The sequence below is a fragment of the Protomyctophum bolini genome (genome assembly GCF_963924005.1).
Source record: "Protomyctophum bolini genome assembly, chromosome: 16".
Taxonomy (NCBI): Eukaryota; Metazoa; Chordata; class Actinopteri; order Myctophiformes; family Myctophidae; genus Protomyctophum; species Protomyctophum bolini.
Window position 1 is genome coordinate 24455453 of NC_137877.1, and position 25317 is coordinate 24480769.

The 25317-nt window shown below is 42.6% G+C and overlaps 1 protein-coding gene across 1 annotated transcript; it reads right to left on the minus strand.

Moving 5' to 3' along the window:
• Positions 1–7173: 7173 nt before the first annotated feature.
• insig2 (insulin induced gene 2) lies at positions 7174–24934 on the minus strand. The gene is made up of 7 exons (XM_080785487.1): positions 24811–24934; positions 22984–23202; positions 22103–22275; positions 17061–17185; positions 16445–16611; positions 15422–15521; positions 7174–9828 (listed from the first exon to the last, which is right to left on the minus strand). Exons 2-7 carry the CDS (start codon positions 23106–23108, stop codon positions 9787–9789), a joined length of 732 nt encoding a protein of 243 aa, XP_080641613.1. The 5' UTR covers positions 23109–23202; positions 24811–24934; the 3' UTR covers positions 7174–9786.
• Positions 24935–25317: the final 383 nt, after the last annotated feature.

Sequence of the window (25317 nt, forward strand, 5' to 3'; positions counted from 1 at the left end):
ACTGGACCATTGTTCGCCTCACACAAAGTGCTCACTTTGATGTGTGATTCTCTCAGCAGTGTCCGCTTCTGAAGACACAACGCTGCTAGTTATCCGTCGCGAAGAAACCGATCACAAAATCCTGTGTAGGACGTCCACTGATTAAAATGGATACCCGAAAATTGCTATGATTCAACCGATGACCCACTGTTACGATGCCATAACACGGTACAAGTGATGCAGAGTGTAAAAGAAAACATACACACGTTTCTCTCTGTTCTCAACATTGTGAATAGATGCATGTTAAACCGTTGTGGCGGGTGAACACCTTTGAGCGGCCCCTGGTGTGTTTCCACCCAAAGGGGGATGCATGGGTCAGGGGCCCCTGTCTCCCCGCATTTGCTCGGATACTAGCGAGTTGCCATGGGAATGGGGTGCCACATGGAGAAGACCCTTTTGATTGACATACATGTTCCCCCTCAGACAGCTTGAAGGCGACGAGACAATACAAGGCGGAAGTCAGCCATTAGTATGGTTACAAGTCTTTAACCTCTGCTTGATCCCTCCTGGGACACTGTCTATGGGAGTGAGTCTGTGGATGTGCGTCTTAGCCTCTCTACTCAACTGTATGTGCACACACACACACACACACACACACACACACACACACACACAAAGTAGCAGCTGTGAAAGAATATCTAAGATTACAACATAAAGAGCCAGTTATTAATTACAACCAATTATTAAAATACTGTATACACCACTAAAAAAGTAATTATGATGCTACAATATGCCAAAGAAAGCTACAAATTAGGTGCAGTAAACTGAAAATACAAAATAACCATGTACCCAGAGACAGTGAATAAAATTGTCTGGAGTCTAAAACCATGTAGGAAAAAAAAATCCTCTCAAACCGTTCCCTCTTCTATATCTCTATGGCCAAAACAACTTTGTTAAGTTCAGTTTGTTGACAGTAGAGCCAACTGACAGATAGTGAGAGTGGGTTGAGACATGTAGTGTTGTGTGCCCCCTGCTGGCCACTGAGTGCTACTATTATTTCATGGATGTCAAGCAGTCCTTTTTATAGAGCACTGGTTCCTAAACACTGGGCAAATTTTTATGGGGGTCCCTTTATTTTTTGTTTTCTACATTTTGATTTGAATTATTATTTTTTTCAAAACATTTTCAAATAACATTCTCTCAAAAAAACATATGCAATGATTTATTTCAGCAATTTCATGAAGAAATAAAAGAAGAATGTAAGAAATTCCATAAATATGAAAATAGTTGAAGTAGTTGTGAAAATAGCCAATCTACAAGCTCACAATGCGACACGGAGCGACGTGTTGTGTACTTGTAAATCTGCTAGTTTCACATCTTTCTCTTTTGGGTCACGGCCTAAAAGGTTTGGCAACCACTGCTTTAGAATAGATACAAACTGTGGCCGCACACTAAACCAGCTTTAACCACTTAAGACAAGTACAATGAATAACGATTTTTACAATTTTCACCTATTGCATGCCCCAAATAGTTATCCCAGGTTGGATAAAGTGGGCTATTTCAATGACATCTTGTTGGTTTGCAGTTCTATTACAGTGAAGTCAAGCGCAAACGCTGCACACACTACACAATAATATTTCCATTCTAGTCTCCGTATAAATAGGCCACAATACATGATGAAATGCAGACACACGCAGTGGGTTCAGCAGATGCTGAACAGGTGACTATCATCCCTGCAGTCATTGACATTATGCTAACAGACAAACTGGCTAATCGGGTGTACTGTATAAAGAAAGTGCTTTTGCTACAAACTATGCCAATGGTCTCATTTGTTCATCCATCCATTCGTTCACTCATGCATGCATGTGCTCATCCGCCCATCTACCAGTCTGTCTAGCCAAGCGCCAGTCCGTCCCTCCATTCTTCCTAGTTAGTCTTTTTGTCTCCTGTAGGCCGTGCTCAGTCTGTAGAGCAGCAGTCTGAACAGAGTAATGAAAAACCAATTAGCCGCTTCTGGCACCAGACGCCTGGTACGCGCAGCCCACCTGAGACTGAGCTAGCTTTTAATTCTCTTCTCCTTCAGCAGCCCAAGGCCTCATCCCGCCTCCCGTGGTCGTTTCGGTGCCCCTCTTATTAAAAGACATGCTGACACGGCAAAGCTATCTACCGCTCTGGCTGAAAAATATGACTCCTCGGATGTGGCACTGCTCACTATGGCTCTGCTGCTGCTAAGCCACAAAACTCCATTATTGCGCCGCGATTCCAGCAGCCTCTTATAGAGCTTGAGAGAGGAGAGAGGTGGAATAGCGGGGGCCTGATTGTGATTGATGGCTTCCCATTAGCCAGTGTGTTATCGCTCCGGCTGGGGAGAACAACCACTGAGTTGTAACACAACACATTACCTGAACTCCCCCACACAACCCTCTCTCGACACCCCCACCTCCTAGCCTAGAGAGTAGAGGCGCTTAAATAAAATATAGACCCTCTCTCCGAGATCCTCATTCCGTGCTCAAGGCACTCCGACTGGTTAGGCCGTCAGCTGTGATTTGCTGAGCATTCCTACTCAATAAACACATCGTTAGTATTCATATTAACCACAGGAGCCTGGCGCTGGAGATATCTGCAGTAACCTCTTTCTCCCCCCCACTCTCTCCAACTCTATCTCTTTCCCTCGTCATCCCCCTCTCCATCTCGCTTTCCCCCTTTTCATCCCCCCCCACCCCATCTCTCTCTCTCTCTCTCTCCGTCTCTCCCCCCCCCCCTCCCCCCACACACACTTCTCTCTTCCACCCTGCTCTCTCTCTCTCCGTCTCTCCCCCCCCCCCCCCACCTTTCTCTCTCTCTCTCTCTCTGTTCTGATTGTGGATGTATCGGGTGTAGCTTTCATCAGGTCTGATTTTTTTCCCCTTCTTTGGTCTTTTTCTTCATCGGTGCACCTCCCTGTCAAAATGATTGATTGGGACCGGGGGCAGCGGAGTGTCCTGCATTACCCCAACAAATGATCTGGTCCTCGCTTGGCAGACCTTGGCCAGAGAGAAATCAATATTTCACCATTAAAATCTATCAGAGGAGAGTTAGGGCAGCGGCTGTCAGCAGGCGACACGATCGCGCCGCGGCAACATTAAACCTGACACCTGCAGCGCACCAGTAATCAATATCCAGTGGTTCACAGATCATTTGTGGTCACCTTTTAAAGCAGTGATGGATGTCTCCCGGGGCGGTGATTCATGTTGTGACACCGTTTAACAGGGTTTTATTCCAGTTTGGATGGTCATCCCTCAGAGATGTTACTGGGGAGATGGGGGCTGTGGCGAGGGGCTCTGAGATACTAGCACCCATTTCATTTCTACACGACAACGCTACAAGCCTGTCTTCTGCGATTATACCCACCCCTGGTTTTACTGACTCGTTCGTTCCCTGCAGTGTGTGTGTGTGTGTGTGTGTGTGTGTGTGTGTGTGTGTGTGTGTGTGTGTGTGTGTGTGTGTGAGAGAGTGAGAGAGAGAGAGCACAAGGTCGAACTCGACCGCAGATTTTGGATACTGTAATAGCCAACAATGCAGGGAAAGCTCTACTAGCCCCGTTTTGACAAGGGTATGTGAAGAGCTCAGGTCTTCTGCATCTACACAAGCATCTTGATCAGTTTGATCTCCCATGATTCATTCCTGCTTTACTGTTGTTTTATTTGTTATAGCTGTTGCAGAGGAAACCATCTTGCGTTCAGATCTTAAGTTGTTATAGCTTCATTCCACACAAGTGCACAGGCCCGCACATCTGGTTCCTCCTCTATTATTTATTCAATTATTCATTGGCTGCTGTTTGTCTAAATTATATCCATTGCACATCTAGTTGGAACCCTTCTGACAAAGGATAGCTGTCAAAGTCTGTCAAAGAGTAACCTCGCATCACCAGACCCTCGACCTCGTTGGAAAGACTGGTATTCGTTCAAAACTGGACCGTGTGATCCGGTCTAGGTCACGGATATGAAAAAGAAAATAAAACATGGTGGTTCCAGTTGAAAGTTTCAGTTTTTTCGGCACTGCTTTGTTTTGGTTACCCCAATCCCCATTTAAATGCTGAATCGAGTATAACTACTAGATTAGTCTTGCCATATGCTACGAGTAGGCTACAAATAGAAGATGAATATACCAAAACAAACTATTCCTATAAGCTAAACTACGCTGCATCAAGGATTTTATTGGGTAGACCCTAACATTATGATTGCAGGGAATTCTTTTGGGTAATTCTGGTTCCGGCCTGATCGCTACAAACCAGTGACTAACATGGCATAAGTTATTTCCGCTCCCTAGTCCAACCGGATCAGAAAGTGTCTGAAGACACATTAGCAGCAGCGCTATATCCCTGTATGTTAGTTAGGCTATAGGAGAACTGGAACTGGCAAAGAATGGAAACCTTTTCAGATCAAAATAGCAAAGTCGAACCATAACTTCTGGAGATGATGTAGGGAGGACAGCAGATAAAGGCAATCGGCTTACCTTTGAATGTTTCCCTCTCTGCATATCGGAGAGCTCTCAACCTTGCCTCCTGACCCTCATTCTGCAAGGGGAGATAATTGCTTGTCAGGAATAAATAGAGAGATTAATGAATTCATTAGCAGTGGGGAGTTTAGCTCTTCCGAGCAGCACTTACTGCTATGACACATCACGCCTATTGTTTTACTAGCTAGTTAGCCTTGAACAATAACATTTCGCACAGCAAATTGCCTCATACAGTCATGTAAACCAAAGAAGAAACTGTGTCCTTATCCTGGAATTTAGCAATAATGCAAACAAAGGGTCTTTAAGTCACGATTATTCATCTTAATTACTTTTGTCTATAAGAGTCCGTGTCTGTGCAAGCCAGTACAAGACAGGACACATTAATCCACATTAGCACACAGCACAGTACCAGTTGATGTGAGCAATTTTGCAATGGCGTTGCAGTTTCTGCCAAATATACCTCCACTTAATTGGCTGGTGGTTTAAACAATGTTTATACTATCAAATTAACTCAAATCATTTCAAAATAACTTTTAGTCAAAACATCATCTCTTGTGTTGCTTATCATGCCACATGAAACTGTTTGGTTCTTTGAACATGTGCTTACAAATTGTAAGCAATGATTACAACGCCTTGTGTTTTTGATACAATCAGAGTAACAGATAAGGTTGAGGAAGGCTACAGGCCAACGCCTCACACACATCATTGTATTTTAAATCATTTGCCCCACAGTTTAGATGTAGGCTACTCAAAAGACTATATTTCAATGCGCAAATCAAAGCAAAGTTACCATGTTTACCCAGGGTAACTGGACTAGGCTCAATAACTTGTTTACAGCCAGGTCCTGCTCATATAACATGTCATGGTAGGGGTTCAATACCTTGCTCAAGGGCACTTCAGCGGTGGAAATTTTAACGTGCCGGTCCGGGGATACGAACTAGCAACCTTCCGGTATCAAGACCGCTCCGCAAACCGTTCGGCCACCGCTGCCCCATCCTTATGTTTTCCAATGTTAAAGCTTATCTAAGCATGAACTTGTATAAACGTTTTCATGTTATTAAACTAACCAAAAGTACATTTTCATTTGCCAACTCAAAACAAATAATCTAGGTCGACGTCTTCCTGCTTAAAAAAGGGTAAGCTCTATATAGGTTTTGTATGGATGTCATGTCCAGTACTTTTATATAGGCTACCAAAGACCTTCATACAGAATTAAGTAGTCTTAAGTAGCCTATGCAATGGCCAGATTTGTTTACTATGGTTCAGAATCATTCATAATATTGCTCACCCCCAAGTTCTACATCATCATCATCATCATCCTCCTCCTCCTCCTCCTCCTCCTCCTCCTGTGGTGTGCTGATCAAAAGGGACCCTGAGAAAGTAATAAATTAAACCACAACACAACACAGTCTTGATCAAACCTTTCTCTGCTTGTTATGTCCATTTCCCTGAGACAGTGATTCCGAAATTGGGGCTACGGTAGCAATGAAACCATAGACTGTAAAAAATACGAGAGTCATGAATCATGGCTAGGGCTATGGTAGCCTATGTAAAAATACATGACTGACTCATGCTCACCTGTCCGGTTGTAACTTAAGCAGCATTATTGTTTCCATAACTAAATTAATTAATAATAGCACTATAGTTTTTTGTTTAGTTCCTCGTCCTTTTCTTTGTCTTCTTTCTGCCCCAGAACGCCTGGAGAACATAATGTAGGCCTACAAGCTAACAATGTTGTAGTTGTTTTGCTACAATGTTTGCAGATGTTTCCAATTGAGAGACGCGGCGTCCTCACTATCAATTAAGCTAATTATAGGGCAGAGATCCTCACCTCAATCCTTTTCAAGGACCCCGCGTTATTATTATTATTTTTTAAATGCATTTCACAGACCCTGCTTCCTTCTATCCCAATGAAGCCTGAAATCCCTTGCACTGTAAGTCGCCATCTTTTGAGCCCAGTTTGGCCATTGGCTGGCCCCATAGAGTAGGCTGGCCCAGACAACGAGGCGGGACTTCCCCCCTTCTTCTTCGTTGGTTTTTATTTTGACTCGAGTGGGTGGGGAATCCCGTTCATGAACTGTAACGGTAGCCACGCCCCTCAGAACATGCGCGACTTTATGGTAATTTATTTTATAAATGGGGCCATCATTTTCCAAAAAGAATATTATGACATTAGAAATGAGACTTTAAACTAGTGACTGGAAGCGGAAAGTATTCATGACCATGTTTATTAAGGTAATACAGTCTAGGTGAAGTTGGGCCCAAATCCCAAATACATGGACTTCTTTGGGGCTATGGGTTTGGGGCCATTATATGAACTTTCATTTCCTTAGTGGCTTCACAAAAAATCTGTCTGACTGCCCCCCTGGATCCCAATCTACACTGCAAAATCCTCAGTGGTTATTAGAGCAGAACCACGGTCTTCTGATGATTCTGGGGCGGAAACAGACGTTGAGAAACAGTGACGTTACAAATGATGCAGAGTGAAAACAGGTGTTTGCACACATTCATCTAATAAAACCAAACTGATGAGAAATTGAATTTGTTTTTAGTTCAGCTTACGGTTTCGGTTAGTGACTTCAATATGATATGCCTAGGCTATATATGTTGACTGAAAAAAAAAACTAAAACTTTAATTAGTTAAGTTTACCATTTAAAGAAAAAACGTAGGTGATAAAAAAGACAAGAGAAAGAGGGTTACCAAAAGGCATGTTTGTTTGTTTATTAAAACCCAAAAGAGATTGCACATGTTTCATGCCAGGGTTGCATTTTGAGAGTGGATTGATAGTCCTATATTTCACACACACACACACACACACACACACACACACACGTTGATGGAAATCAAAGTGCTGATATGAGACATCTTAGCCAACTGTAGCAGTATTTCTCCCGGTTTCATCTGAAATAAAGTTCATTTTCATCAAAAAAACACTGCTTTGGATGTTTTCAGATTGTAACATTCAAATCACACGTAGTTGAATTACATAAAACACAGGTTCCCTTTATGGTGCATCAAAAAACATTCTCTCTTGTAAAACAGGAAGTGGTGCCTATTTTTCACTTCCATTTTCTTTAAAGGAATACCAAAATAATATAGGGGCTTCAGTTTCATGTCTTCAATGTCAAGTAATATCAACAATTACTGCTTTACTTGTCTCAGTACATAAACAAGACAAGCACAAATAACACCAACACTGTATATGAAATTTAGGAATCGGCTCTTCAATATGTAATATATCAATTAACATATATAATGAAAATGCATGTCAAAAAGGGGTCTTATAAGGGGTTATCTGGAATATGCATAGATTAGAATGTGTGCGTGTACGCTTTTTCAACAAAACAGATACACAAATTCACTTCGTGCCACACTATGAGCTTGTAGATCTGTCATTTGTTTTAATTGTGTAAGGGTGTGTGTATATCATTTTTAAAGCAAACATTTTTAACTAAAAACTTTGCTTCTGGGAGTCCCTACTGTGGCCAAATATATATCATTTGGGGGGACCTTGACTTTAAAAAGTTTGAGCACAACCAATAGCGACATAAGTTTTTCTGAAAACTGATTGAGGCTGCAGCCACAGTCAAACCAAAGTTTAATTCTACCTGCTGTGATAGCAGATTCTGATTTTCAATGCTATTCAATGGAAACCGAGCGTTGTTTGTAGAAATCCACAAATAACAAATGCACCGTTCCCAATGAAAAGCATTGGCAGAATCCACCCCAGGCCTTGGGTTAAAAGAATGAACAAAATCAGCCCAAGCTGACACCATGTCCATCTAAGACGACAACGTCACTTATAGTGCATCAGTTGCATAAACCGAACTGACGTTCTCTTTATGTCACAACAGCATTTAATCTGGTTGTTTAAAAAAATAAAAGTTTGTCATTTGTTCTTCCAGCGTAAATTCAACAGAATACACTTTCAAGCAAATCCCTTAGTCTTACATAATCAAAACAAACTGTTCACTCATTCATATAGGAAACAATGGTACTATAAGTGCTGGTTAAGGCTGGCAGAAACAACCACTGGAACATGAATTAGGGCTGCAGAGTTGAAGAATTAAAATCTCAATACTGTGTTCTGCAATTTCCAAAGTGCAGGAGGCTGCAGTTTTTCATGAGAAGTTGAAGGCAGAGCGCCACATCTTATTGCTGGTGCTGTGCAGAATCCGTGGTGTACAAATAAATTGTGCACATTGGAGAACACTCTCATTCCATTCAAACCAACCAATCCAAACATTAGCACTTCATCTTTTCTTTTCAGAATTCTCAATTATCAGAATGCTCTTCGCAATCTTGATCGCAATCTTCAATACAATAATCAACATCTTTGTTATACATTTTTCATCATCAGTATATCTTGTAGCCCAAATGTAAATGCTGGAATGGCACGAGGAAATGCAACATTGCCCCCAACATCCTAACAACCAGAACAGACATACTGTACATAAAATACACATTATACCATGTCAAAGAAATGATATACTACTTGAGTGTATATTACGGTATACGTACCAAAAGCATGGAGGAGATATATAGATACTCACTGTATAGTGTGCGTTTATGTATGTATCGTGTGTATGTATATATACACACACATGACAACTTTGCTATGCATTCTCTATACACAAATCCGCAGAGTGCTATCCTCGGCGAAATCATAATTGCGGTGTCAAATCAGCTCTCATGATCACCGCTTGACACCACAGTTATGGTTGCCGCTCAGCAGATTTATCTAAAGCCATAGGTGAAGGATGTGTAGAGAATGAGACACGATGGAAAGAATTTAAAATGTATCCTGTGTGATTGTTATTTTGGCACAACGGAGCCAAAATGTTTAAAAACCACGTGGGTTGATGTGAGCGGTGACAGATGCCCTGCTGCTATAACTGCCTTCCAGCTGAGTTGCAATCACAAGACGATGTGAATAAACCACACCAAAGGACATACAAAAAAAATAAAAAGATGCTGGCCACACACATTATTCGCCTCAACAGTTCAGCAGCATACGAATGTTCATAATGTTGTGGGCCGTGTCCCCAAGCCCTGGATGGGCTAATAAGAGCCAATAAAAAATAAAAAAAATACTGTCTTGTCTGACGACGAAGGCGTCAAGCAGCAAATCTGTGGAGCCCATTATTCATCGGCTGTGCTTGAATACTCCGCCCCCGCCAGGGTCGACCAATCCCAATCAATGCTGCATACTGATGTCCTTCCTCTTCAAGGGCTTCTCGTCAGCCCGAAGAGAGAGAAAAAATGTCATATTCTGAGCAGAGGTTTGATGGAGGTAAGGAGTTCCGTGCTCAGTCCTGATGGGTCTTTTCTTGAACAACTTTGTATTCATACTGGGGAGAGGAACACAAGTGAGGAGAGAATATACAGTCACTCAGTCAGAAAGGCCATGAGAGTTAATTCACCGGTCATGTTTCTTTGTGGATTCAAGACTGTGCCGTTTGGTGGGAATAACACATTCACACATCGTCCTTTTCCCACAAGGACATTCATAAACACTATGGTTAGAGTGTCCGCCCTGATACTGGGAGGTCATACCAAAGACCCAGTGCCTCCCAGTGACCCAGTGCCTCCCTGCTTGGCACTCAACATCAAGGGTTGGATTGGGGTAAGTCCCTGCAACATACTGTACTAGCTTCATGTCTAGGTGTACTTGTACATCAAGGAACTCATGGCTCGGCAGTCTGCAAGGCTTACTTTGACGCAAGATATATGCAATGGGTCTTTGAATGACTGAATTAACTTGTGTAGAGTTAAGAATACAGTCCATCAAAAGTGAATATATGATTCAATACATGTACAGACTAGACTATCATAAATATATGTACAGGCTTTGACAATGGATTTAAGAATGAATCTTGTATATGTACACCCTATCAACAATATAAGTGAATATTAATAAAGACTCAAAACAGAAGCCATTCTTATTGGCACCCCACACCAAGTTCAATCATCCCCCATAACAAGCATCACTTTCTCTGGCCAGGACATCCCACTTTCATCTGTCGTCACAAACCTGGGTGTTAAAATGGACCCCCACCTCAACCAAGAGGCCCACATCAAACACCTCTGCAAAACATAATTTTTTCATCTCAAGAAAATTGCCAAACTCTGTCCCACCCTCACTCTACCTGATGCCGAAAAGCTAGTCCACGCCTCCAGGCTGGACTACTGCAACGCACTTCTAATCAGGATCCCTAGCAAGAGCCTTCAAAGGCTCCAATACATCCAGAACAGCGCTGCTAGGATCATGATGAGTGCGCAAATACGAGCTCATCACACCCATCCTCCACTCACTCCACTGGCTCCCTGTATCATTTCGCACAGAATACAAGATCTCCCTGCTAACCCACCAGTGCATCCACGGCAACGCTCCCTCCTACCTCAAGGAACTTGTCACCCTCCACTCGCTCCCTCCACTCCTCAAACACAAACCGCCTCAAACCCGTCAAGACCTACCTGCGCACCATGGGTGACCAGGCCTTCCGTTTGGCCGCCCACAAACTGTGGAACGCCCTCCCCGCCCACCTGAGAGCACCACAGTCGGTTGACTCATTTTAACAAAGCGTTTTTATAGCATGCCCTCTTGTTTTAAATTGATGTGTTCCCTTTTCTTAGATGGTTTTAATGGTGTAATGCTTCTTAGGTTTGCTCACTGTAGCACTTTGAGATTCTAACGAATGAAAAGTGCGTTATTATAAAATCCATGATTATTATTGTAGAAGCCAATTCACTGTGTTTTTTGATTATTATTTCTGTTATTATTTAGCCAAGAATATGCTGAAGCTAATTGGTTAATTGGGTTAGTGGGTTGGGCATAGACGGGCACGCCTCCAGGTCTAGGGCTTAATTATGGACAGCCTGTGTGGGGAAATTCATGCACTTTGTGGATACATGGTTTTTACCAGTAACATGGAAGACATTTGTACTATGCACTTTATTTGAATTAAAAGCAAAGCAAAATGAATGTAACAAGTGGACAATGAAGTTCTTCCTGCCTGCGTAGACCTAAACCCACAGAATGGGTGCATCAGTGAGTTTGTTTGTTTGTTTGAGACAAAAGGTCGAAAGTTGACAAACTAGCACTTACAACAGTAAAAACCATGTATCCACAAAGTGCATGAATCCTCGTTAGTATAGAGGTGAGTATCCCCGCCTGTCACGCGGGAGACCGGGGTTCGATTCCCCGACGGGGAGCCACGAGGTAGAGGGGAAAATTAAGAGTTGTGTTTGACTGCGGAGCTGTATACAAGGGGACGTCACTCAACTGCCAACTTCTACAAGGTCCAGATTTCACAAACTCCCTCATTGGTGTCCTTATTAGGTTTCGGCAGGAACCCATTGCACTGATGGCTGACATACAGGCCATTTTCACCAGGTCCAAGTCACAAAAAAGGACATTGACTTTCTGCGCTTTCTGTGGTGGCCTCAGGGTGACATCACGCGCCCTCTGGTGGAATATCGAATGAAGGTACATCTGTTTGGAGCAGTGTCATCCCCAAGCTGTGCAAATTATGCTCTGAGGAGGACTGCAGATGACAATCAAGCTCTATTCTCTGCAGAAGTAGTCAATACTGTCAAAAACCATTTTTATGTTGATGACTGTCTTAAGTCAATGTCTTCAGAGGAGGAGGCAACACAGCTGGTTAAGGATCTAACTGCTCTGTGCGACAAAGGGGGCTTTATTCTCTCTAAATGGATAAGCAACAGCCGCTCAGTCTTATCATCAATCCCACAAGAGAGCAGAGCAAAGGAAATCAAAGCACTGGATTTGGATTCGGACAGTCTCCCATTGGAGAGGGCACTCGGCTTGCAGTGGTGTGTCGAGACTGACAAGTTCAAATTTAAGACCATCATGAAGGAACGGCCACAGACAAGAAGAGGCATTTTGTCAATGGTCAGTTCACTTTATGATCCCTTAGGATTTCTTTCACCCTACACTTTGTCAGCCAAGATTATTCTCCAGGAGCTTTGCAAAAGACAGTGTGCGTGGGATGACGACATTCCCCAGTTCTTCTCTCAGCAGTGGTCAGACTGGCTAAACGGACTTGAACAGGTGGCAGAGTTAAAGGTGGACCGCTGTTTCAAGCCCAAAGACTTTGGCAAGCCCACTGGGGCACAGTTGCATCACTTTTCCGATGCCAGTCAAGATGGCTACGGTACTGTGTCTTATTTGAGGATGGAGAATGATGACAAAGGGGTGCATGTTGCATTCCTCTTGGGTAAAGCCAGAGTCGCACCGTTGAAACAAACTACAATTGTTAGAATGGAGCTCACAGCTGCTGTTCTAGCAGTAAGAGTTGATGGGATGCTGGGAAAGGAGTTGCAACTGGAGTTGGATAAATCAGTTTTTTGGACAGACAGTACAACAGTGCTTAAGTACATCAGCAACGAAACTAAGAGGTTCCACACCTTTGTGGCAAATAGAACCGCAGTCATAAGAGAGGCTACCAGTGTTGATCAGTGGAGGTACATTGGCACAAAGGATAATCCAGCCGATGATGTTTCACGTGGGCTGAAGGCCACTGACTTCGTGGCAAACAAGAGGTGGATCAATGGACCTGGCTTTCTTTCTAGGCCAGAGGAAGAATGGCCTAAATCTGACCTGGAACTGCATGGAGTTGCTGCTGAAGACCCAGAGGTGAAAAGGGACCTGACAGTCAATTTAATTGCTACAGGCACAGATAATCCTACAAACTGTCTGATGAACTATTTTTCAACTTGGTCAAAATTAAAGACTGCCGTAGCCTGGTTTTTGAAAATTAAGCAGTGTCTCATGTTGCTGCGACAGACAAGAAACGAAATCCATGCTGCAGTCTATAGCAGTGAAATGGATCTTGAAAGACAAAAAACTGAAATAACAAAAAGGATCAACAACTTCAAGGCTACAATCAAAGGGCACCGTTTACATCCGGAAGACCATGCTGCAGCAGAAAAGTCAATTATTTGTTTTGTACAAGGTCAAAGGTTCAAGGAGGAGATTGCCATATTGTCGGCTGGTGCTGCAAGTGTCAAGAAGGACAGTCAACTGTACAAGCTGGACCCAGTATTGGAGGAGGGAATCCTGAGAGTTGGTGGCCGCTTGTGTCGATCATCCATGCCAGAGGAGACTAAACACCCTGTTATCTTGTCTAAAGATCTTCATGTCTCATCACTCATTCTTCGCCACATTCATCAACAACTGGGACATGGAGGACGAAATCATATGCTCTGCCACCTTCGTAAAAGGTATTGGATCACCAATGCTAATTCTGCAACAAGGAAAATAATTTCAGAATGTGTCATATGCAAACGTCAAAGAGGAAAGCTCGGTGAGCAAAAAATGGCAGATTTGCCAAAGGATAGAGTTTTGCCTGACAAAGCACCCTTTACCAATGTGGGGGTAGACTATTTTGGTCCCATCGACATTAAAAGAGGAAGAAGTCTGATCAAAAGATATGGAGCGATATTTACCTGCTTCACTAGCAGAGCTGTGCATCTGGAAGTGGCATATAGTCTTGATACAAGTTCATGTATTAATGCCATAAGAAGGTTCATCTGCAGAAGAGGTCAAGTGTTAACCATAAGATCGGACAATGGTACAAATTTTGTTGGAGCCAATAGAGAACTAAAAGACTCCCTGGCTGCCTTAAACAATGACAAAATCCAAGCTGCTCTACTGCGAGATGGAGTGACATGGCATTTCAATACTCCAGCAGCTTCCCATCAGGGAGGCGTGTGGGAACGTCTTATTCGCATGGTGAGAAATGTGCTCAAGTCTGTTCTACAACAACAGACACTTGATGATGAAGGTCTTCAAACGGTCCTCTGCGAGGTAGAGGCCATCTTGAACAGTCGACCCATCACAACAGTTTCAGATGAGCCAAATGATCTGGAAGCTCTAACACCAAACCACATACTTCTGTTAAAAGGAAAGCCAGCTTTGCCCCCTGGACTGTTTGACAGAGGAGATCTGTATACCAGGAAGAGATGGAAACAGGTCCAGTATCTTGCTGACCTCTTCTGGAAGCGGTGGCTTTCTGAATATCTGCCTTTAATGCAAGAGAGACAAAAATGGTTAAAGGAAAGAAGATCCCTCATTCCTGGAGACATTGTCCTCATTGCAGATGCTACTGCTCCTAGAGGCTCATGGATAATGGGAAGGGTTTTGGAGGCAAAACCAGATGCCAAAGGGCTAGTGCGCACTGCACGCCTTCAGACGAAGACGAGCCAACTGGAAAGGCCTGTTAACAAACTCTGTTTGTTACTGGAGGCAACAGACTGAAGACTTAACTACTTTCTCTATTCTTTCTCTTTTTCTTTTACAGTGTCATCAGAAGAATCAGTCAAGATTAATTACATGACACATACCACATACCATGTTTAGTTTTGTGAATGGCTTCTTTAGCAGTAATTGTTTATATAATGCACAATTAGGGGCCAGTGTGTAGAAGCCAATTCACTGTGTTTTTTGATTATTATTTCTGTTATTATTTAGCCAAGAATATGCTGAAGCTAATTGGTTAATTGGGTTAGTGGGTTGGGCATAGACGGGCACGCCTCCAGGTCTAGGGCTTAATTATGGACAGCCTGTGTGGGGAAATTCATGCACTTTGTGGATACATGGTTTTTACCAGTAACATGGAAGACATTTGTACTATGCACTTTATTTGAATTAAAAGCAAAGCAAAATGAATGTAACAAGTGGACAATGAAGTTCTTCCTGCCTGCGTAGACCTAAACCCACAGAATGGGTGCATCAGTGAGTTTGTTTGTTTGTTTGAGACAAAAGGTCGAAAGTTGACAAACTAGCACTTACAATTATTATTATCTGTACATACTAGTAGTCCATGTGCAAGTGTGCAAGAGTCAGTAGTAATACAAAAGAACAGACTGTACCAGTCAAAGCTGGAGTCGGGAATACGAGTCAAAGCAGCGCTAACTCACCAAGGCTAATTGACGCCCTATGTTGCCCATGGTTATGACACCTGCAAAGAAGATGCATGGTAACCAGGAGCGAATGTAGAGGAAATCTGGAGAAGTATACCTAAAGAACACACAAAAACAAACAGAAGATCAATTTGAGAACACAAAAAATAAATTCTTTGCCACTTTATTTTTGAGACAGTGTTGTGTGTGACGTGGCTTTTGTACTGTGATAAGGAGTTTAGAGTTAAGACCTTACATTTATGAGCAGTAAAAACGTTTTTGTGCTGTTGAGGCAACCAAATACATTACTTTCCTCTAAATACGAATAAAAAACAGATGGAAGTGCAATGAGCTTTATTCAAATTCTCAGCACTGCTGGAACACTGGCGAGATTGCCTGACATTAAAAATCTCCTGCCGCAGCAGATCTCATATCAGAACAGTCAGGGGAGTCACTTCACAGAAACCAAGAACAAGATCATTGTCTGGAATGACAGAACTCCATAATGAGATCATAGGTGGTGGAAAAAGTACTCAAATGTTTTACGTAAGTATCAATACTGCAATGTAGAAATACTCCGTTACAAGTAAAGGGTCCAGAATTCACAAAGGAATTGGCATAAAAATGTACTTAAAAGTACCAAAAGTATAAAGTACTCATTATGCAGAATGCCCGATTTCAAGTTTTCAAATGTATTAAACGTTAAACATAATTAGAAAATAGCAGATGTACAAGCTCACAATGCGTCGTAAATCTTGAAGCAACTTGTCGTGAGCTTGCAGATCGGCAATTTTCAAATTGGCGAAATGTATATAGGGGTGATTAATAATCTAAATCTACAAAGTAACTGTTAACTAAAGTTTTCAAATAAATGTAGTGAAGTAAAAGTACAATATTTGCCCCTGCGATGTAGTGGAGTAGAAGTATTGGAAATTGGAAATACTCAAGCAAAGTACAAACACCTCCAAATTGTACTTAAGTAAATGTACTTGTTACTTTACACCACTGGAGATCATAGCCACAGCGCTTATGTGAACTCACTGAAAGACTCCATTGTAGACCAGGAGCTGGGTTGCCAGAGTTGCCAGCAGGGCGATCCCTACACCCAGGCCAAAGCCGCTGCGGGAGCGGTCGAACGTCCACCACAGGCCGATGGAGAGCGCTGCCAGAGTCAGAGACAGCTGCACGTTGTTGGCAAAGTCCACTTTCTGACAGAGGCAGAGGGTCAAGGAACTGGCAGTCGGCAACCTAGAGAGCTTCATTCAAGCTGTGTCATACACATTATGTCACAGCGTGATGTAGCACATGGTTTTGTAACTCTAGTGGTGAACATGGTGATTTCAAACAGCTACGTGTAGTCATCTACTTAACATACAACTGTTGTTTTAATCTGTTACTCTGATATACCATACTGTAATTATACGGTATATGTATACATACATACCGTACATAATGCAACTTTACACATTTGCAAGAAATGTACTCCAATGTATTGACAGGACAAACCCTTGAGATGTAGCATCTCATTTGGTGCATAATAGGTTTTACGTTTACTTTCTCAATCCCTTTCACATTTGATCGCTGCACAAACAAGCTAATTTGAATTTGTTAAATGGTAGCAGCAAATGCAGCATAGCAGGCAAAGCTTGCAGGATACGGCACTGGCATGGTTAATGCCCACGAACACAGCCACGCAACGCATCACACTGGACCACTCCCGCTTGAACTTGTGCGGCTCACCCAGACGGCTGTCAATGCAGGGGTACAGCAACCCAATCATTGCTGTGAACAAGGACATGTAGGGAGGGAGGGGGGGGGGGTAGAGAATGAGGCGAGTGAGAAAAAAGAAAAGACAACACAAACAGCTTTATTGCTGCAACAGCCCAATCTCAGCATGCCTAACATGACAGTATTGTTGTGAAGAGAACAGCTTCCACATAGCAGCTGTGGAATTCTGATGACACATTCAAGCCTGTGCAAAACACTGCTTTTTTATGGGTTAGTTCTACACAGACCATCCTGAACCTCAGAGGCTGAGTCTCCACTGTCATTATGTGTTATGTGTACCATACATGTTTGATTATAAACAAAGTGCTAGAGGACATTTTTTAAATTCAGATGGATAAATTCAACTTGGCATTCCTGTTGTTAGGGAGAAATAAGGGCCTTGATAGATGTACAGTATGTTGACAGGAAACGGGGAGAGAGAGAGATGCGGGGGTAGACTCGCAGCAAAGGTCGTCAGGATCAGGACTGGAACCTGCGACACGCCATCAGCCTTACCAGCCTAGGTGTCCGGACCGCTAGGCTGTCCCGGGCCCACACTGGTTTTTATTAATGGCTTGATTGACATATCAACTGACTAGCAATCGCCTGTGGACCAAACTAATGTAGCATAAGCACAAATTAATGTTGCTTTGTCAGTGAGTAAACCCTGAGGATAGAAGGCCTAGCATGTGTGTATGTGCACAGCGTTAGCAACAAGTGGAAATGACAAGCTCCTGCAGGAAGTGTGTGTGTGTGTGTGTGTGTGTGTGTGTGTGTGTGGTCTCTGGAGTAAGAAGTGCCTGGGGCTGTTGTCCTCTGTGCTGAGCCACATGGGACTCTGTCAACTGCTGCTGCTGCTGCTTCTCTCTGCATTTACATTCCTGCCATTACACCCAGGGGACTAGATTTCAATAATGGTAGCTAGTCAAGCCTACTGGGCACAGTGAGTGTGTACGTGTGTGTATCTGCATGTTATTGCATACTTCAAAATATATTGCGCTACGGATGGACTGGTTGTTTCAAATGCGCCTTTTGGGATCTCGTCATAAGGTTCAGGTTCAGGTTTATTTGTCATTTGTATAGATACAGAGTATACATACAATGAAATTTATTTTGCTCAGAGCACTCTCAGTCTTACATACACAGGACATAAACAAACATCTATAGTGCAAGAAAAAGACAAAAAACAGGAAAAGAAAAGTGCAAGTGAAGTGAAGTGCAATACAGTTCAAGGTTCAGCAGCCTGATTGCCTGGGGGTAAAAACTGTTACTGAGACGGGTGGTACGAGATTTGATGCTCTGGTAGCGTTTTTTGGAAGGGAGTAGTTTGAACAGGGTATTTGCGGGGTGGCTGGTGTCTTCCATGATGTTATGGGCTTTTTTCATACAGCGAGTGGTGTAGATGTTATGGAGACTGGGTAATTCTGTAGTGCCGATGATTTTAGCTGCTGTTTTAATGGTCCTCTGCAACCTATTGCAATCCTGAGCGGTCGTGTTACCGTACCACACTGTGATACAGCCAGTTAAGACACTTTCAATTATACAGCGATACAAATTCACTAGTCCTTTTGTACTTAAGCCAAATGTTTTAAAGATGTGATGTTCTGAGACCTCTGAGCACCTAAAATTGCCTTGAATAATAAATAAATAAAACTCTTTCCTGCTCTTCAATTGATCTTGTATTTTTGCAGTTTCCTCCCAATTTTCTCACACTTTATTTTTACTAATGCCCTATGTGTACTGTGGTCCCTGTTAATGCCAACATCCACTGTTGAGGTCCTTTCAGATGGGCAGCGATTAACAGTCATAGTAATTAATTTTCAATGAGAGGCCTGCATATTTTTGTACGTGCAGAGAAGTTACGTAGGCGCGGTCCCGTGGAATTTTCGCTAGTGTGCTCGTTTCGTGCACACGCCTGCGACTGACTAGACCTTGATTGTGTTGAGCTTTTTTTTTACGCTTGCATTGTCGCACCCTCATGAGCAGACCTGTCGTTGATCCAGGTGACGTCTGAGTCACACGCTGCCCATCTGAAAGGACCTTTGGCCTGTGGTGGGTGTAGAAAACGATGTTCTTCCTTTGACACACATGGAGTCACCAGGAAAGTGTAACATTATACGTACATATATTATGGTATTGGCTTGAACATAAGACAATCCTGATTAGTGATTATAAGATGGACCCCGCTGGCTGCCCCCACCCTTTTCAATATCAGACGGAATTGGCTTGAATATAAGACAAAGCTGCCATTTACCAGTAACCACTTCATAGTGAAATAACATCAAAAAGTGCATTAAATGGGTTTAATTTCATGTAATTTGACTCAACTAAACGTTCTGACACCATGCACAAACTTATTGTAATCGTTTACCAATGTAAAGATGCATCGGACATACATACAGAGATTGCTACACAAGTCCAGAATGCGCGAAACACTAAAGAAGGAAGATGGAAATTACCTGGAATTCCCCTTTCAATGTGCAAGCCAATTGACCATTATGCAGACCGCATCCATCTTGCCAGCAAGGTGCTAACTAGGTGCAACTTCCCATTGACAGCCCATTCATCCAAACAGAAAAGTCCCATCTAATTGTATTAAACAATGTCAAACTCACCAACATTGCAGCTGTACGGAAAGCTTGAATTATTTGTGTTATGAGCTACTTTCTGTCAAGAAAGTTCGTGCAGGTTATAATTTTTTTTCTGTGTCAGAGTTTGGAAGCGGTCATTATCAGTAAAGCAATCTCCTGCTGCCTCCTGCATTATGTGCAAATTCAAAACAGGTGGTATGCATGGGCCGTTGAGTGATCTTCAACGAGCATTTCCAAACACCAATGTTTAGGGAAAAAATCACCTCCAAGGAATTTCTAGCTCATAACATGTCTTGTCTACACTCTACAGTGGATTTGTATGAAACAAACACTTTGCAGATAGACAGAGGATAATTCAAGCTTTTCGTACAGCTGCAATGTTGGTGAGTTTGACGTTGTATAATATAATGAGATAGGACTTTTCTGTTTGGATGATTGGATGAATGGGCTGTCAATGGGAAGTTGCACCTAGTTAGCACCTTGCTGGCAAGATGGATGCGGTCTGCATATGGTCAATAGAAACAACGGTGGAGACAGCGGCATGAAAACAGTGCATTTAATATCCGAGTGTGTGTGTACTGTACGTAGTGTGAAAGAAAATCGGCTTGCATGGGCTCTAGCTAAATTTAACCCCATATAGGCGGGCCAATACAGTATATACATAAAAGCATATTGCACAATTTGCACATACATAAATATACTGTCTACATATTGTACATAAATTAGGGTTGTGCTAGTCTCTCAAGACAGACTCACAAAAAACAGGGGCCGCTGTTTTTTCTTTATTCGCCGATGGGATTCTCAGATTGGGGTTGTGCTGAAACGTAAAAAAACGTTCTGATATTTTTAAGTCAAACATCATTCAGCATGTGTGTTGTGAGCTGATAGTAGGTGCTCTGTATGTAGAAATGTAGGTACTGAATTATGCAATATGGTGGTTTGCTCATTGACAGAGATGTCACTAGGCCTATTCTAGCCCCTCTCGGAACCCCCTGGGTCAGCCCAATCCGAACCGAACCGGGCTGACCCGTAGGGTTCCTGGTCAAGCTAAGATTTTTCAATGCGATTGTTGGGACGCGGATATACACACACTCATCGTTTAGTCCATCGGCGCGGAATTAGGACGCTTTTTATTGTGTTTGTTTACGGATGTGCGAACTATAAGTACCTTACATACCTCTGATAAAATCTCCTGTGTCGCGGAAGCCGTTAAGTATTTTTAATCCATGTTTGATTAAAAATGTCGCTTTGATTTCTTCTTGTTTATTTACCGTTTATTGTACCGCCTCCCGATGTGCGGTTGGCTTTGCGGGCTATGTCCCTGCCTTTGATCTGCTCCGTCATAGCTGTAGCACCACTAGCTAGCCAGATAGGCGATACAATGAGGTGTCAATAAACAAGGTAGGAAGAAGCGACATTTTTAATCAATCATGGATTAAAAATACTTAACGGCTTCCGCGACACAGGAGATGTGTCGGTATGGTATGTAAGGTACTTATAGTTCGCACATTCGTAAGTCAATACATGAATAACCATGGTCAAAGCGCGCAGAAGTCCGTCTCATGGCGTGTTACATTGTATTTGTTTGTGCGTAACTGGCGACAGCCCCACTTGAAGCAGGACCCAATGCAGTAAAGTCATAAAAGTGTCAGACACTTTACTACATTCGGGTTCTGCTTGCGGGGCTAGGCCTATTCATACTCCAGTGTTAGGTGATAAGGTGAACACCAACATGACATCACGCCACAGTGGTAAGCGAGTCACAGCTCAGCGCTCACCCTTTTGGTGGATGCTCCTGTATTTTACTAGATATTCCTAACTTTTTGAAGTTGGGAGAACCAGTGCTACCATATAAAATAAATGCATACCGCACACATTGTAAATACATAAGCACAAATGGTAAATGGTGCATTTATATAGCGCCTTTTTATCCAAGGCACTTTACATAGATTGTGCATTACATTCACCCATTCACACACACATTCATACACCGATGATGGCGGAAACCATGCAAGGTACCAACCAGCACATCAGGAGCAATTAGGGGTTCAGTGTCTTGCTCAAGGACACTTCCGACACTAACTCTGGGGGAGCCCGGGTTCGAACTGGCAACCTTGCGGTTACATCCGGAAACTTTACCCCTGAGCCACCGCCGCCCCAGACAATACATATATACTGCATATACAGTATACATTGTATATAGTGCAATGTACATAATACTGCACATACATTCAGTATATGCACATATACTATATATGCATACTGTACACCCACACATATATACAGTACATGTTACTGTAACATATGTACATACAGTAACCATTCAATATGATCATCCTACCTGAGGCCGTGCCGCAGCAGGGTGGGACCCACCAGGCCGAGGAGAAAATACTGCTGATGACGTCCGGGGGGAACAGCGTGACATTCCTCTGCACCTGGAGCAAGTTCAGCACCAAGGCTAGGAACACTCCCACCGAGAACAGCATGGCCCCGCGGATAACCAGATTGGTGGTCCTGCCACAGTTCAAGTACAAAATAAAGTTAGCACGGGGGTGAAATCAGCCCTCAACGGCTTCTGACATACATAGTAGGGGTTGGCCCTTGCATCCAGCAGCCCAAACCGAAACCGTATTTACTAAATACGTTAAACGTATTTACTAAATAGTTAACCACTATTTACTGTATGTCGGACATTACTAACCCTACGCCAAACTCTCACCCCAACCTCAGTCTTAACCGGCCATGTATGTCGGACTCCGTTGCCTCACTCTTACCCGGCCACGGTCTAAAACGTTACTTTATCGGCAAAATAAAAGTTGTTTGCAGTTGGCACAAAAATGGTGGCGTAAGCAGGATCCGAACCCGGGAGGTATGGATTGAAAGTCTATTGACTTTCAATCCATAGCAGCCAGCCATGCTATGAGCTGGCTAGTAGAATAGGTCAATGCCAAACTATAAAATATTTTCAAATGGCCGAAATGTATATAGGGCTGAAGTGGTTAATGTATGTTTTGTAATAATAAACACAATCTACTAAGTAACTGAAGTTTTAAAATATTTGTAGTGGCGTAAAAGTACTATATTTGCCTCTGAGATGTAGATGTAGTGGAGCAGAAGCAAAAGTACTGAAAATTGGACTGTACTTTGGAAAGTACTAAATATACTTAGTTACTTTAGTTTACACCACTGGACTGGACCATCCACCCACAGTTCAGAACAAACCTGTTGGTGATGACGGAGATGTAGGGTCCCCGGGGGTGGTGTTGTGGCGTCTGAGAAGATGACCCCGGCTGCCGCTGGCGGCTGGTGACGGAGCTTTCAGCCATGGTTGTCAGTGTGAGGGACATCCGTGGTCCTCCTCACATAGAAGAATATGGAATGCTACCACTGCCTGTCAGTCCAACAGGGTGTTCAGTGTCCTCCACTGACATCCCAAATATGCTGAAAAACAAGCAAAGCCAACTCATTGTAGCCCAGCCCAGGTGTCATCATTGTGTACGTCCTGCTTTGGTCCTTGAGTAGCCCCTCTCGGAACCCTACATAAAGCTTTTATGAAATTTGATTGTCGCTTTATATAGGGTTCCTGGCCATGCTAAGATTTTCTAATGCGATTGTTGGAACGCGGATATTAACAAACTCATCGTTTCGTCGATCGGCGCGCTATTACCACGTTGTTTCCTGTGTTTGCTTACGAATGTGCGAACTATAAGTACCTTACATACCTCTGATAAAATCTCCTGTGTCGCGGAAGCCGTTAAGTATTTTTAATCCATGTTTGATTAAAAATGTCGCTTTGATTTCTTCTTGTTTATTTACCGTTTATTGTACCGCCTCCCGATGTGCGGTTGGCTTTGCGGGCTACGTCCCTGCCTCTGATCTGCTCCGTCATAGCTATAGCACCACTAGCTAGCCAGATAGGCGGTACAATGAGGTGTCAATAAACAAGGTAGGAAGAAGCGACATTTTTAATCAATCATGGATTAAAAATACTTAACGGCTTCCACGACACAGGAGATGTGTCGGTATGGTATGTAAGGTACTTATAGTTCGCACATTCGTAAGTCAACACATGAAAAAACATCGTAAAAGCGCGCAGAATCGTTTCTCATGGCGTGTTTACATTGTATTTGTGTGTGCGTAACTGGCGGCAGCCCAGCGTGAAACAGGACCCAATGGGTAAAGTAATCAAAGTGTCAGAAACTTTACTACATTTGGGTTCTGCTTGCGGGGCTAGTCCTTGAGGCGAGGCAGCATATGCAGGACCACAATGGAAGCACTCTTAGGGCATTTTTGTGTTATCCTTTTAGCGTCATTGTATAATTCTACCACTGTACTATTTGCAATCTGTTACCAAAGTATTCAATAAAAAAAATAGATAGTAGTAGAGAGTAGTTATACAGACTCAAATGGGCCACAGCATTTGGATTTTACAGTTTAGAATAGAATACACTAATACAGAAGATATATATTAAAAACAAACAAACTATCCTGTCAATGGGGGTCCGTGGCCTAATGCATATCAAACTGGTGGTCTGTGAAATAAAAATAAAATGTAATTAAATTAAAAAAGCTGAGAATTATTGCATTACTGTTATTTGGTTACAATTAAACAGCAGCGTTTACGTGGGGCTGATTGCTGTTTACTTTAGTGAAAGTGAGGGACCATGGTTAGTTATCTTATTTGTGGATCTTGGTTTGTTGTCTGATCAGATCAAAGCCCGTCCTCTGCGGATAAACATGTACTTAAATAACCTTTACCCGGGCTAACCATATAGAGCTCATTTATTCACTGCAACGTTCGCTGGGATTTGAGCACTTCTAAACGAGATCATGATTAAAATAATTAATCCATATGAATATTGATAAATAAATGTTAGGAAACGCAACAAGCTGAAATCCATGTTAAAACAATAATCGGAATGAAACGAGCTGTCGTCCAGAGCTAACTTTAGCATTGGAACTAGCTAGCTTGGTTAACTCTTGTATTTATTATAATTAATGACTGCCTGTATATCGCGACGGTCAGCTGTAATAAAAGGTTGCTCTTACCTTAGGTTTAAAGTTCCGCTTATACATTTCATAGAATATGTAATAGGATTAATATGTGCATAGATAGAGATAGACCAAAGCAGGACAGTCAATTAGCCTTCTCGCTAACTTCCTCTCTGAGCTCTGGCCGTTCGGCCGTTCAGCCAATCAGCTTCTAAAGCCTTGACGTAACCCCGTTACGCAAACCTTACGTATCAATCTGATCTGTGACTCTTTTATTTAGAGACGTGGCACAAAATAATAATAGTACAGTGACTGTGAGTGACAGTATGCTACGGCAACCAGTGGTGGAATATATATATACTGTATATCAAAAACTGGAAATACTCAAGTTTGATTGATTGATTGATTGATTGATTGATCGATCGGTCAATCAATCGATCGATCGATTGATTGAATACTTAGTCTGAAATGTAAACAGCATGGTAAAGTAGGACTAGTAGGACACAAAGCTAAAAGGATAACTAAAAGTCCTGGGGAACCTGCATGGTAAATATTATTATTATA

What these genes read in the sequence shown, in the direction of transcription:
- insig2 (XM_080785487.1), bottom strand. Translation starts at nt 23,108, where the DNA reads ATGTCCCTCACACTGACAACCATGGCTGAAAGCTCCGTCACCAGCCGC. An exon ending in GTCTACAATGGAGTCTTTCA is followed by an intron (nt 15,522 to 16,444) that starts GTGAGTTCACAT and finishes TGTGTTCTTTAG; the next exon opens with GTATACTTCTCCAGATTTCC. An exon ending in TAGGGCGTCAATTAGCCTTG is followed by an intron (nt 9,829 to 15,421) that starts GTGAGTTAGCGC and finishes TCCTCTCCCCAG; the next exon opens with TATGAATACAAAGTTGTTCA.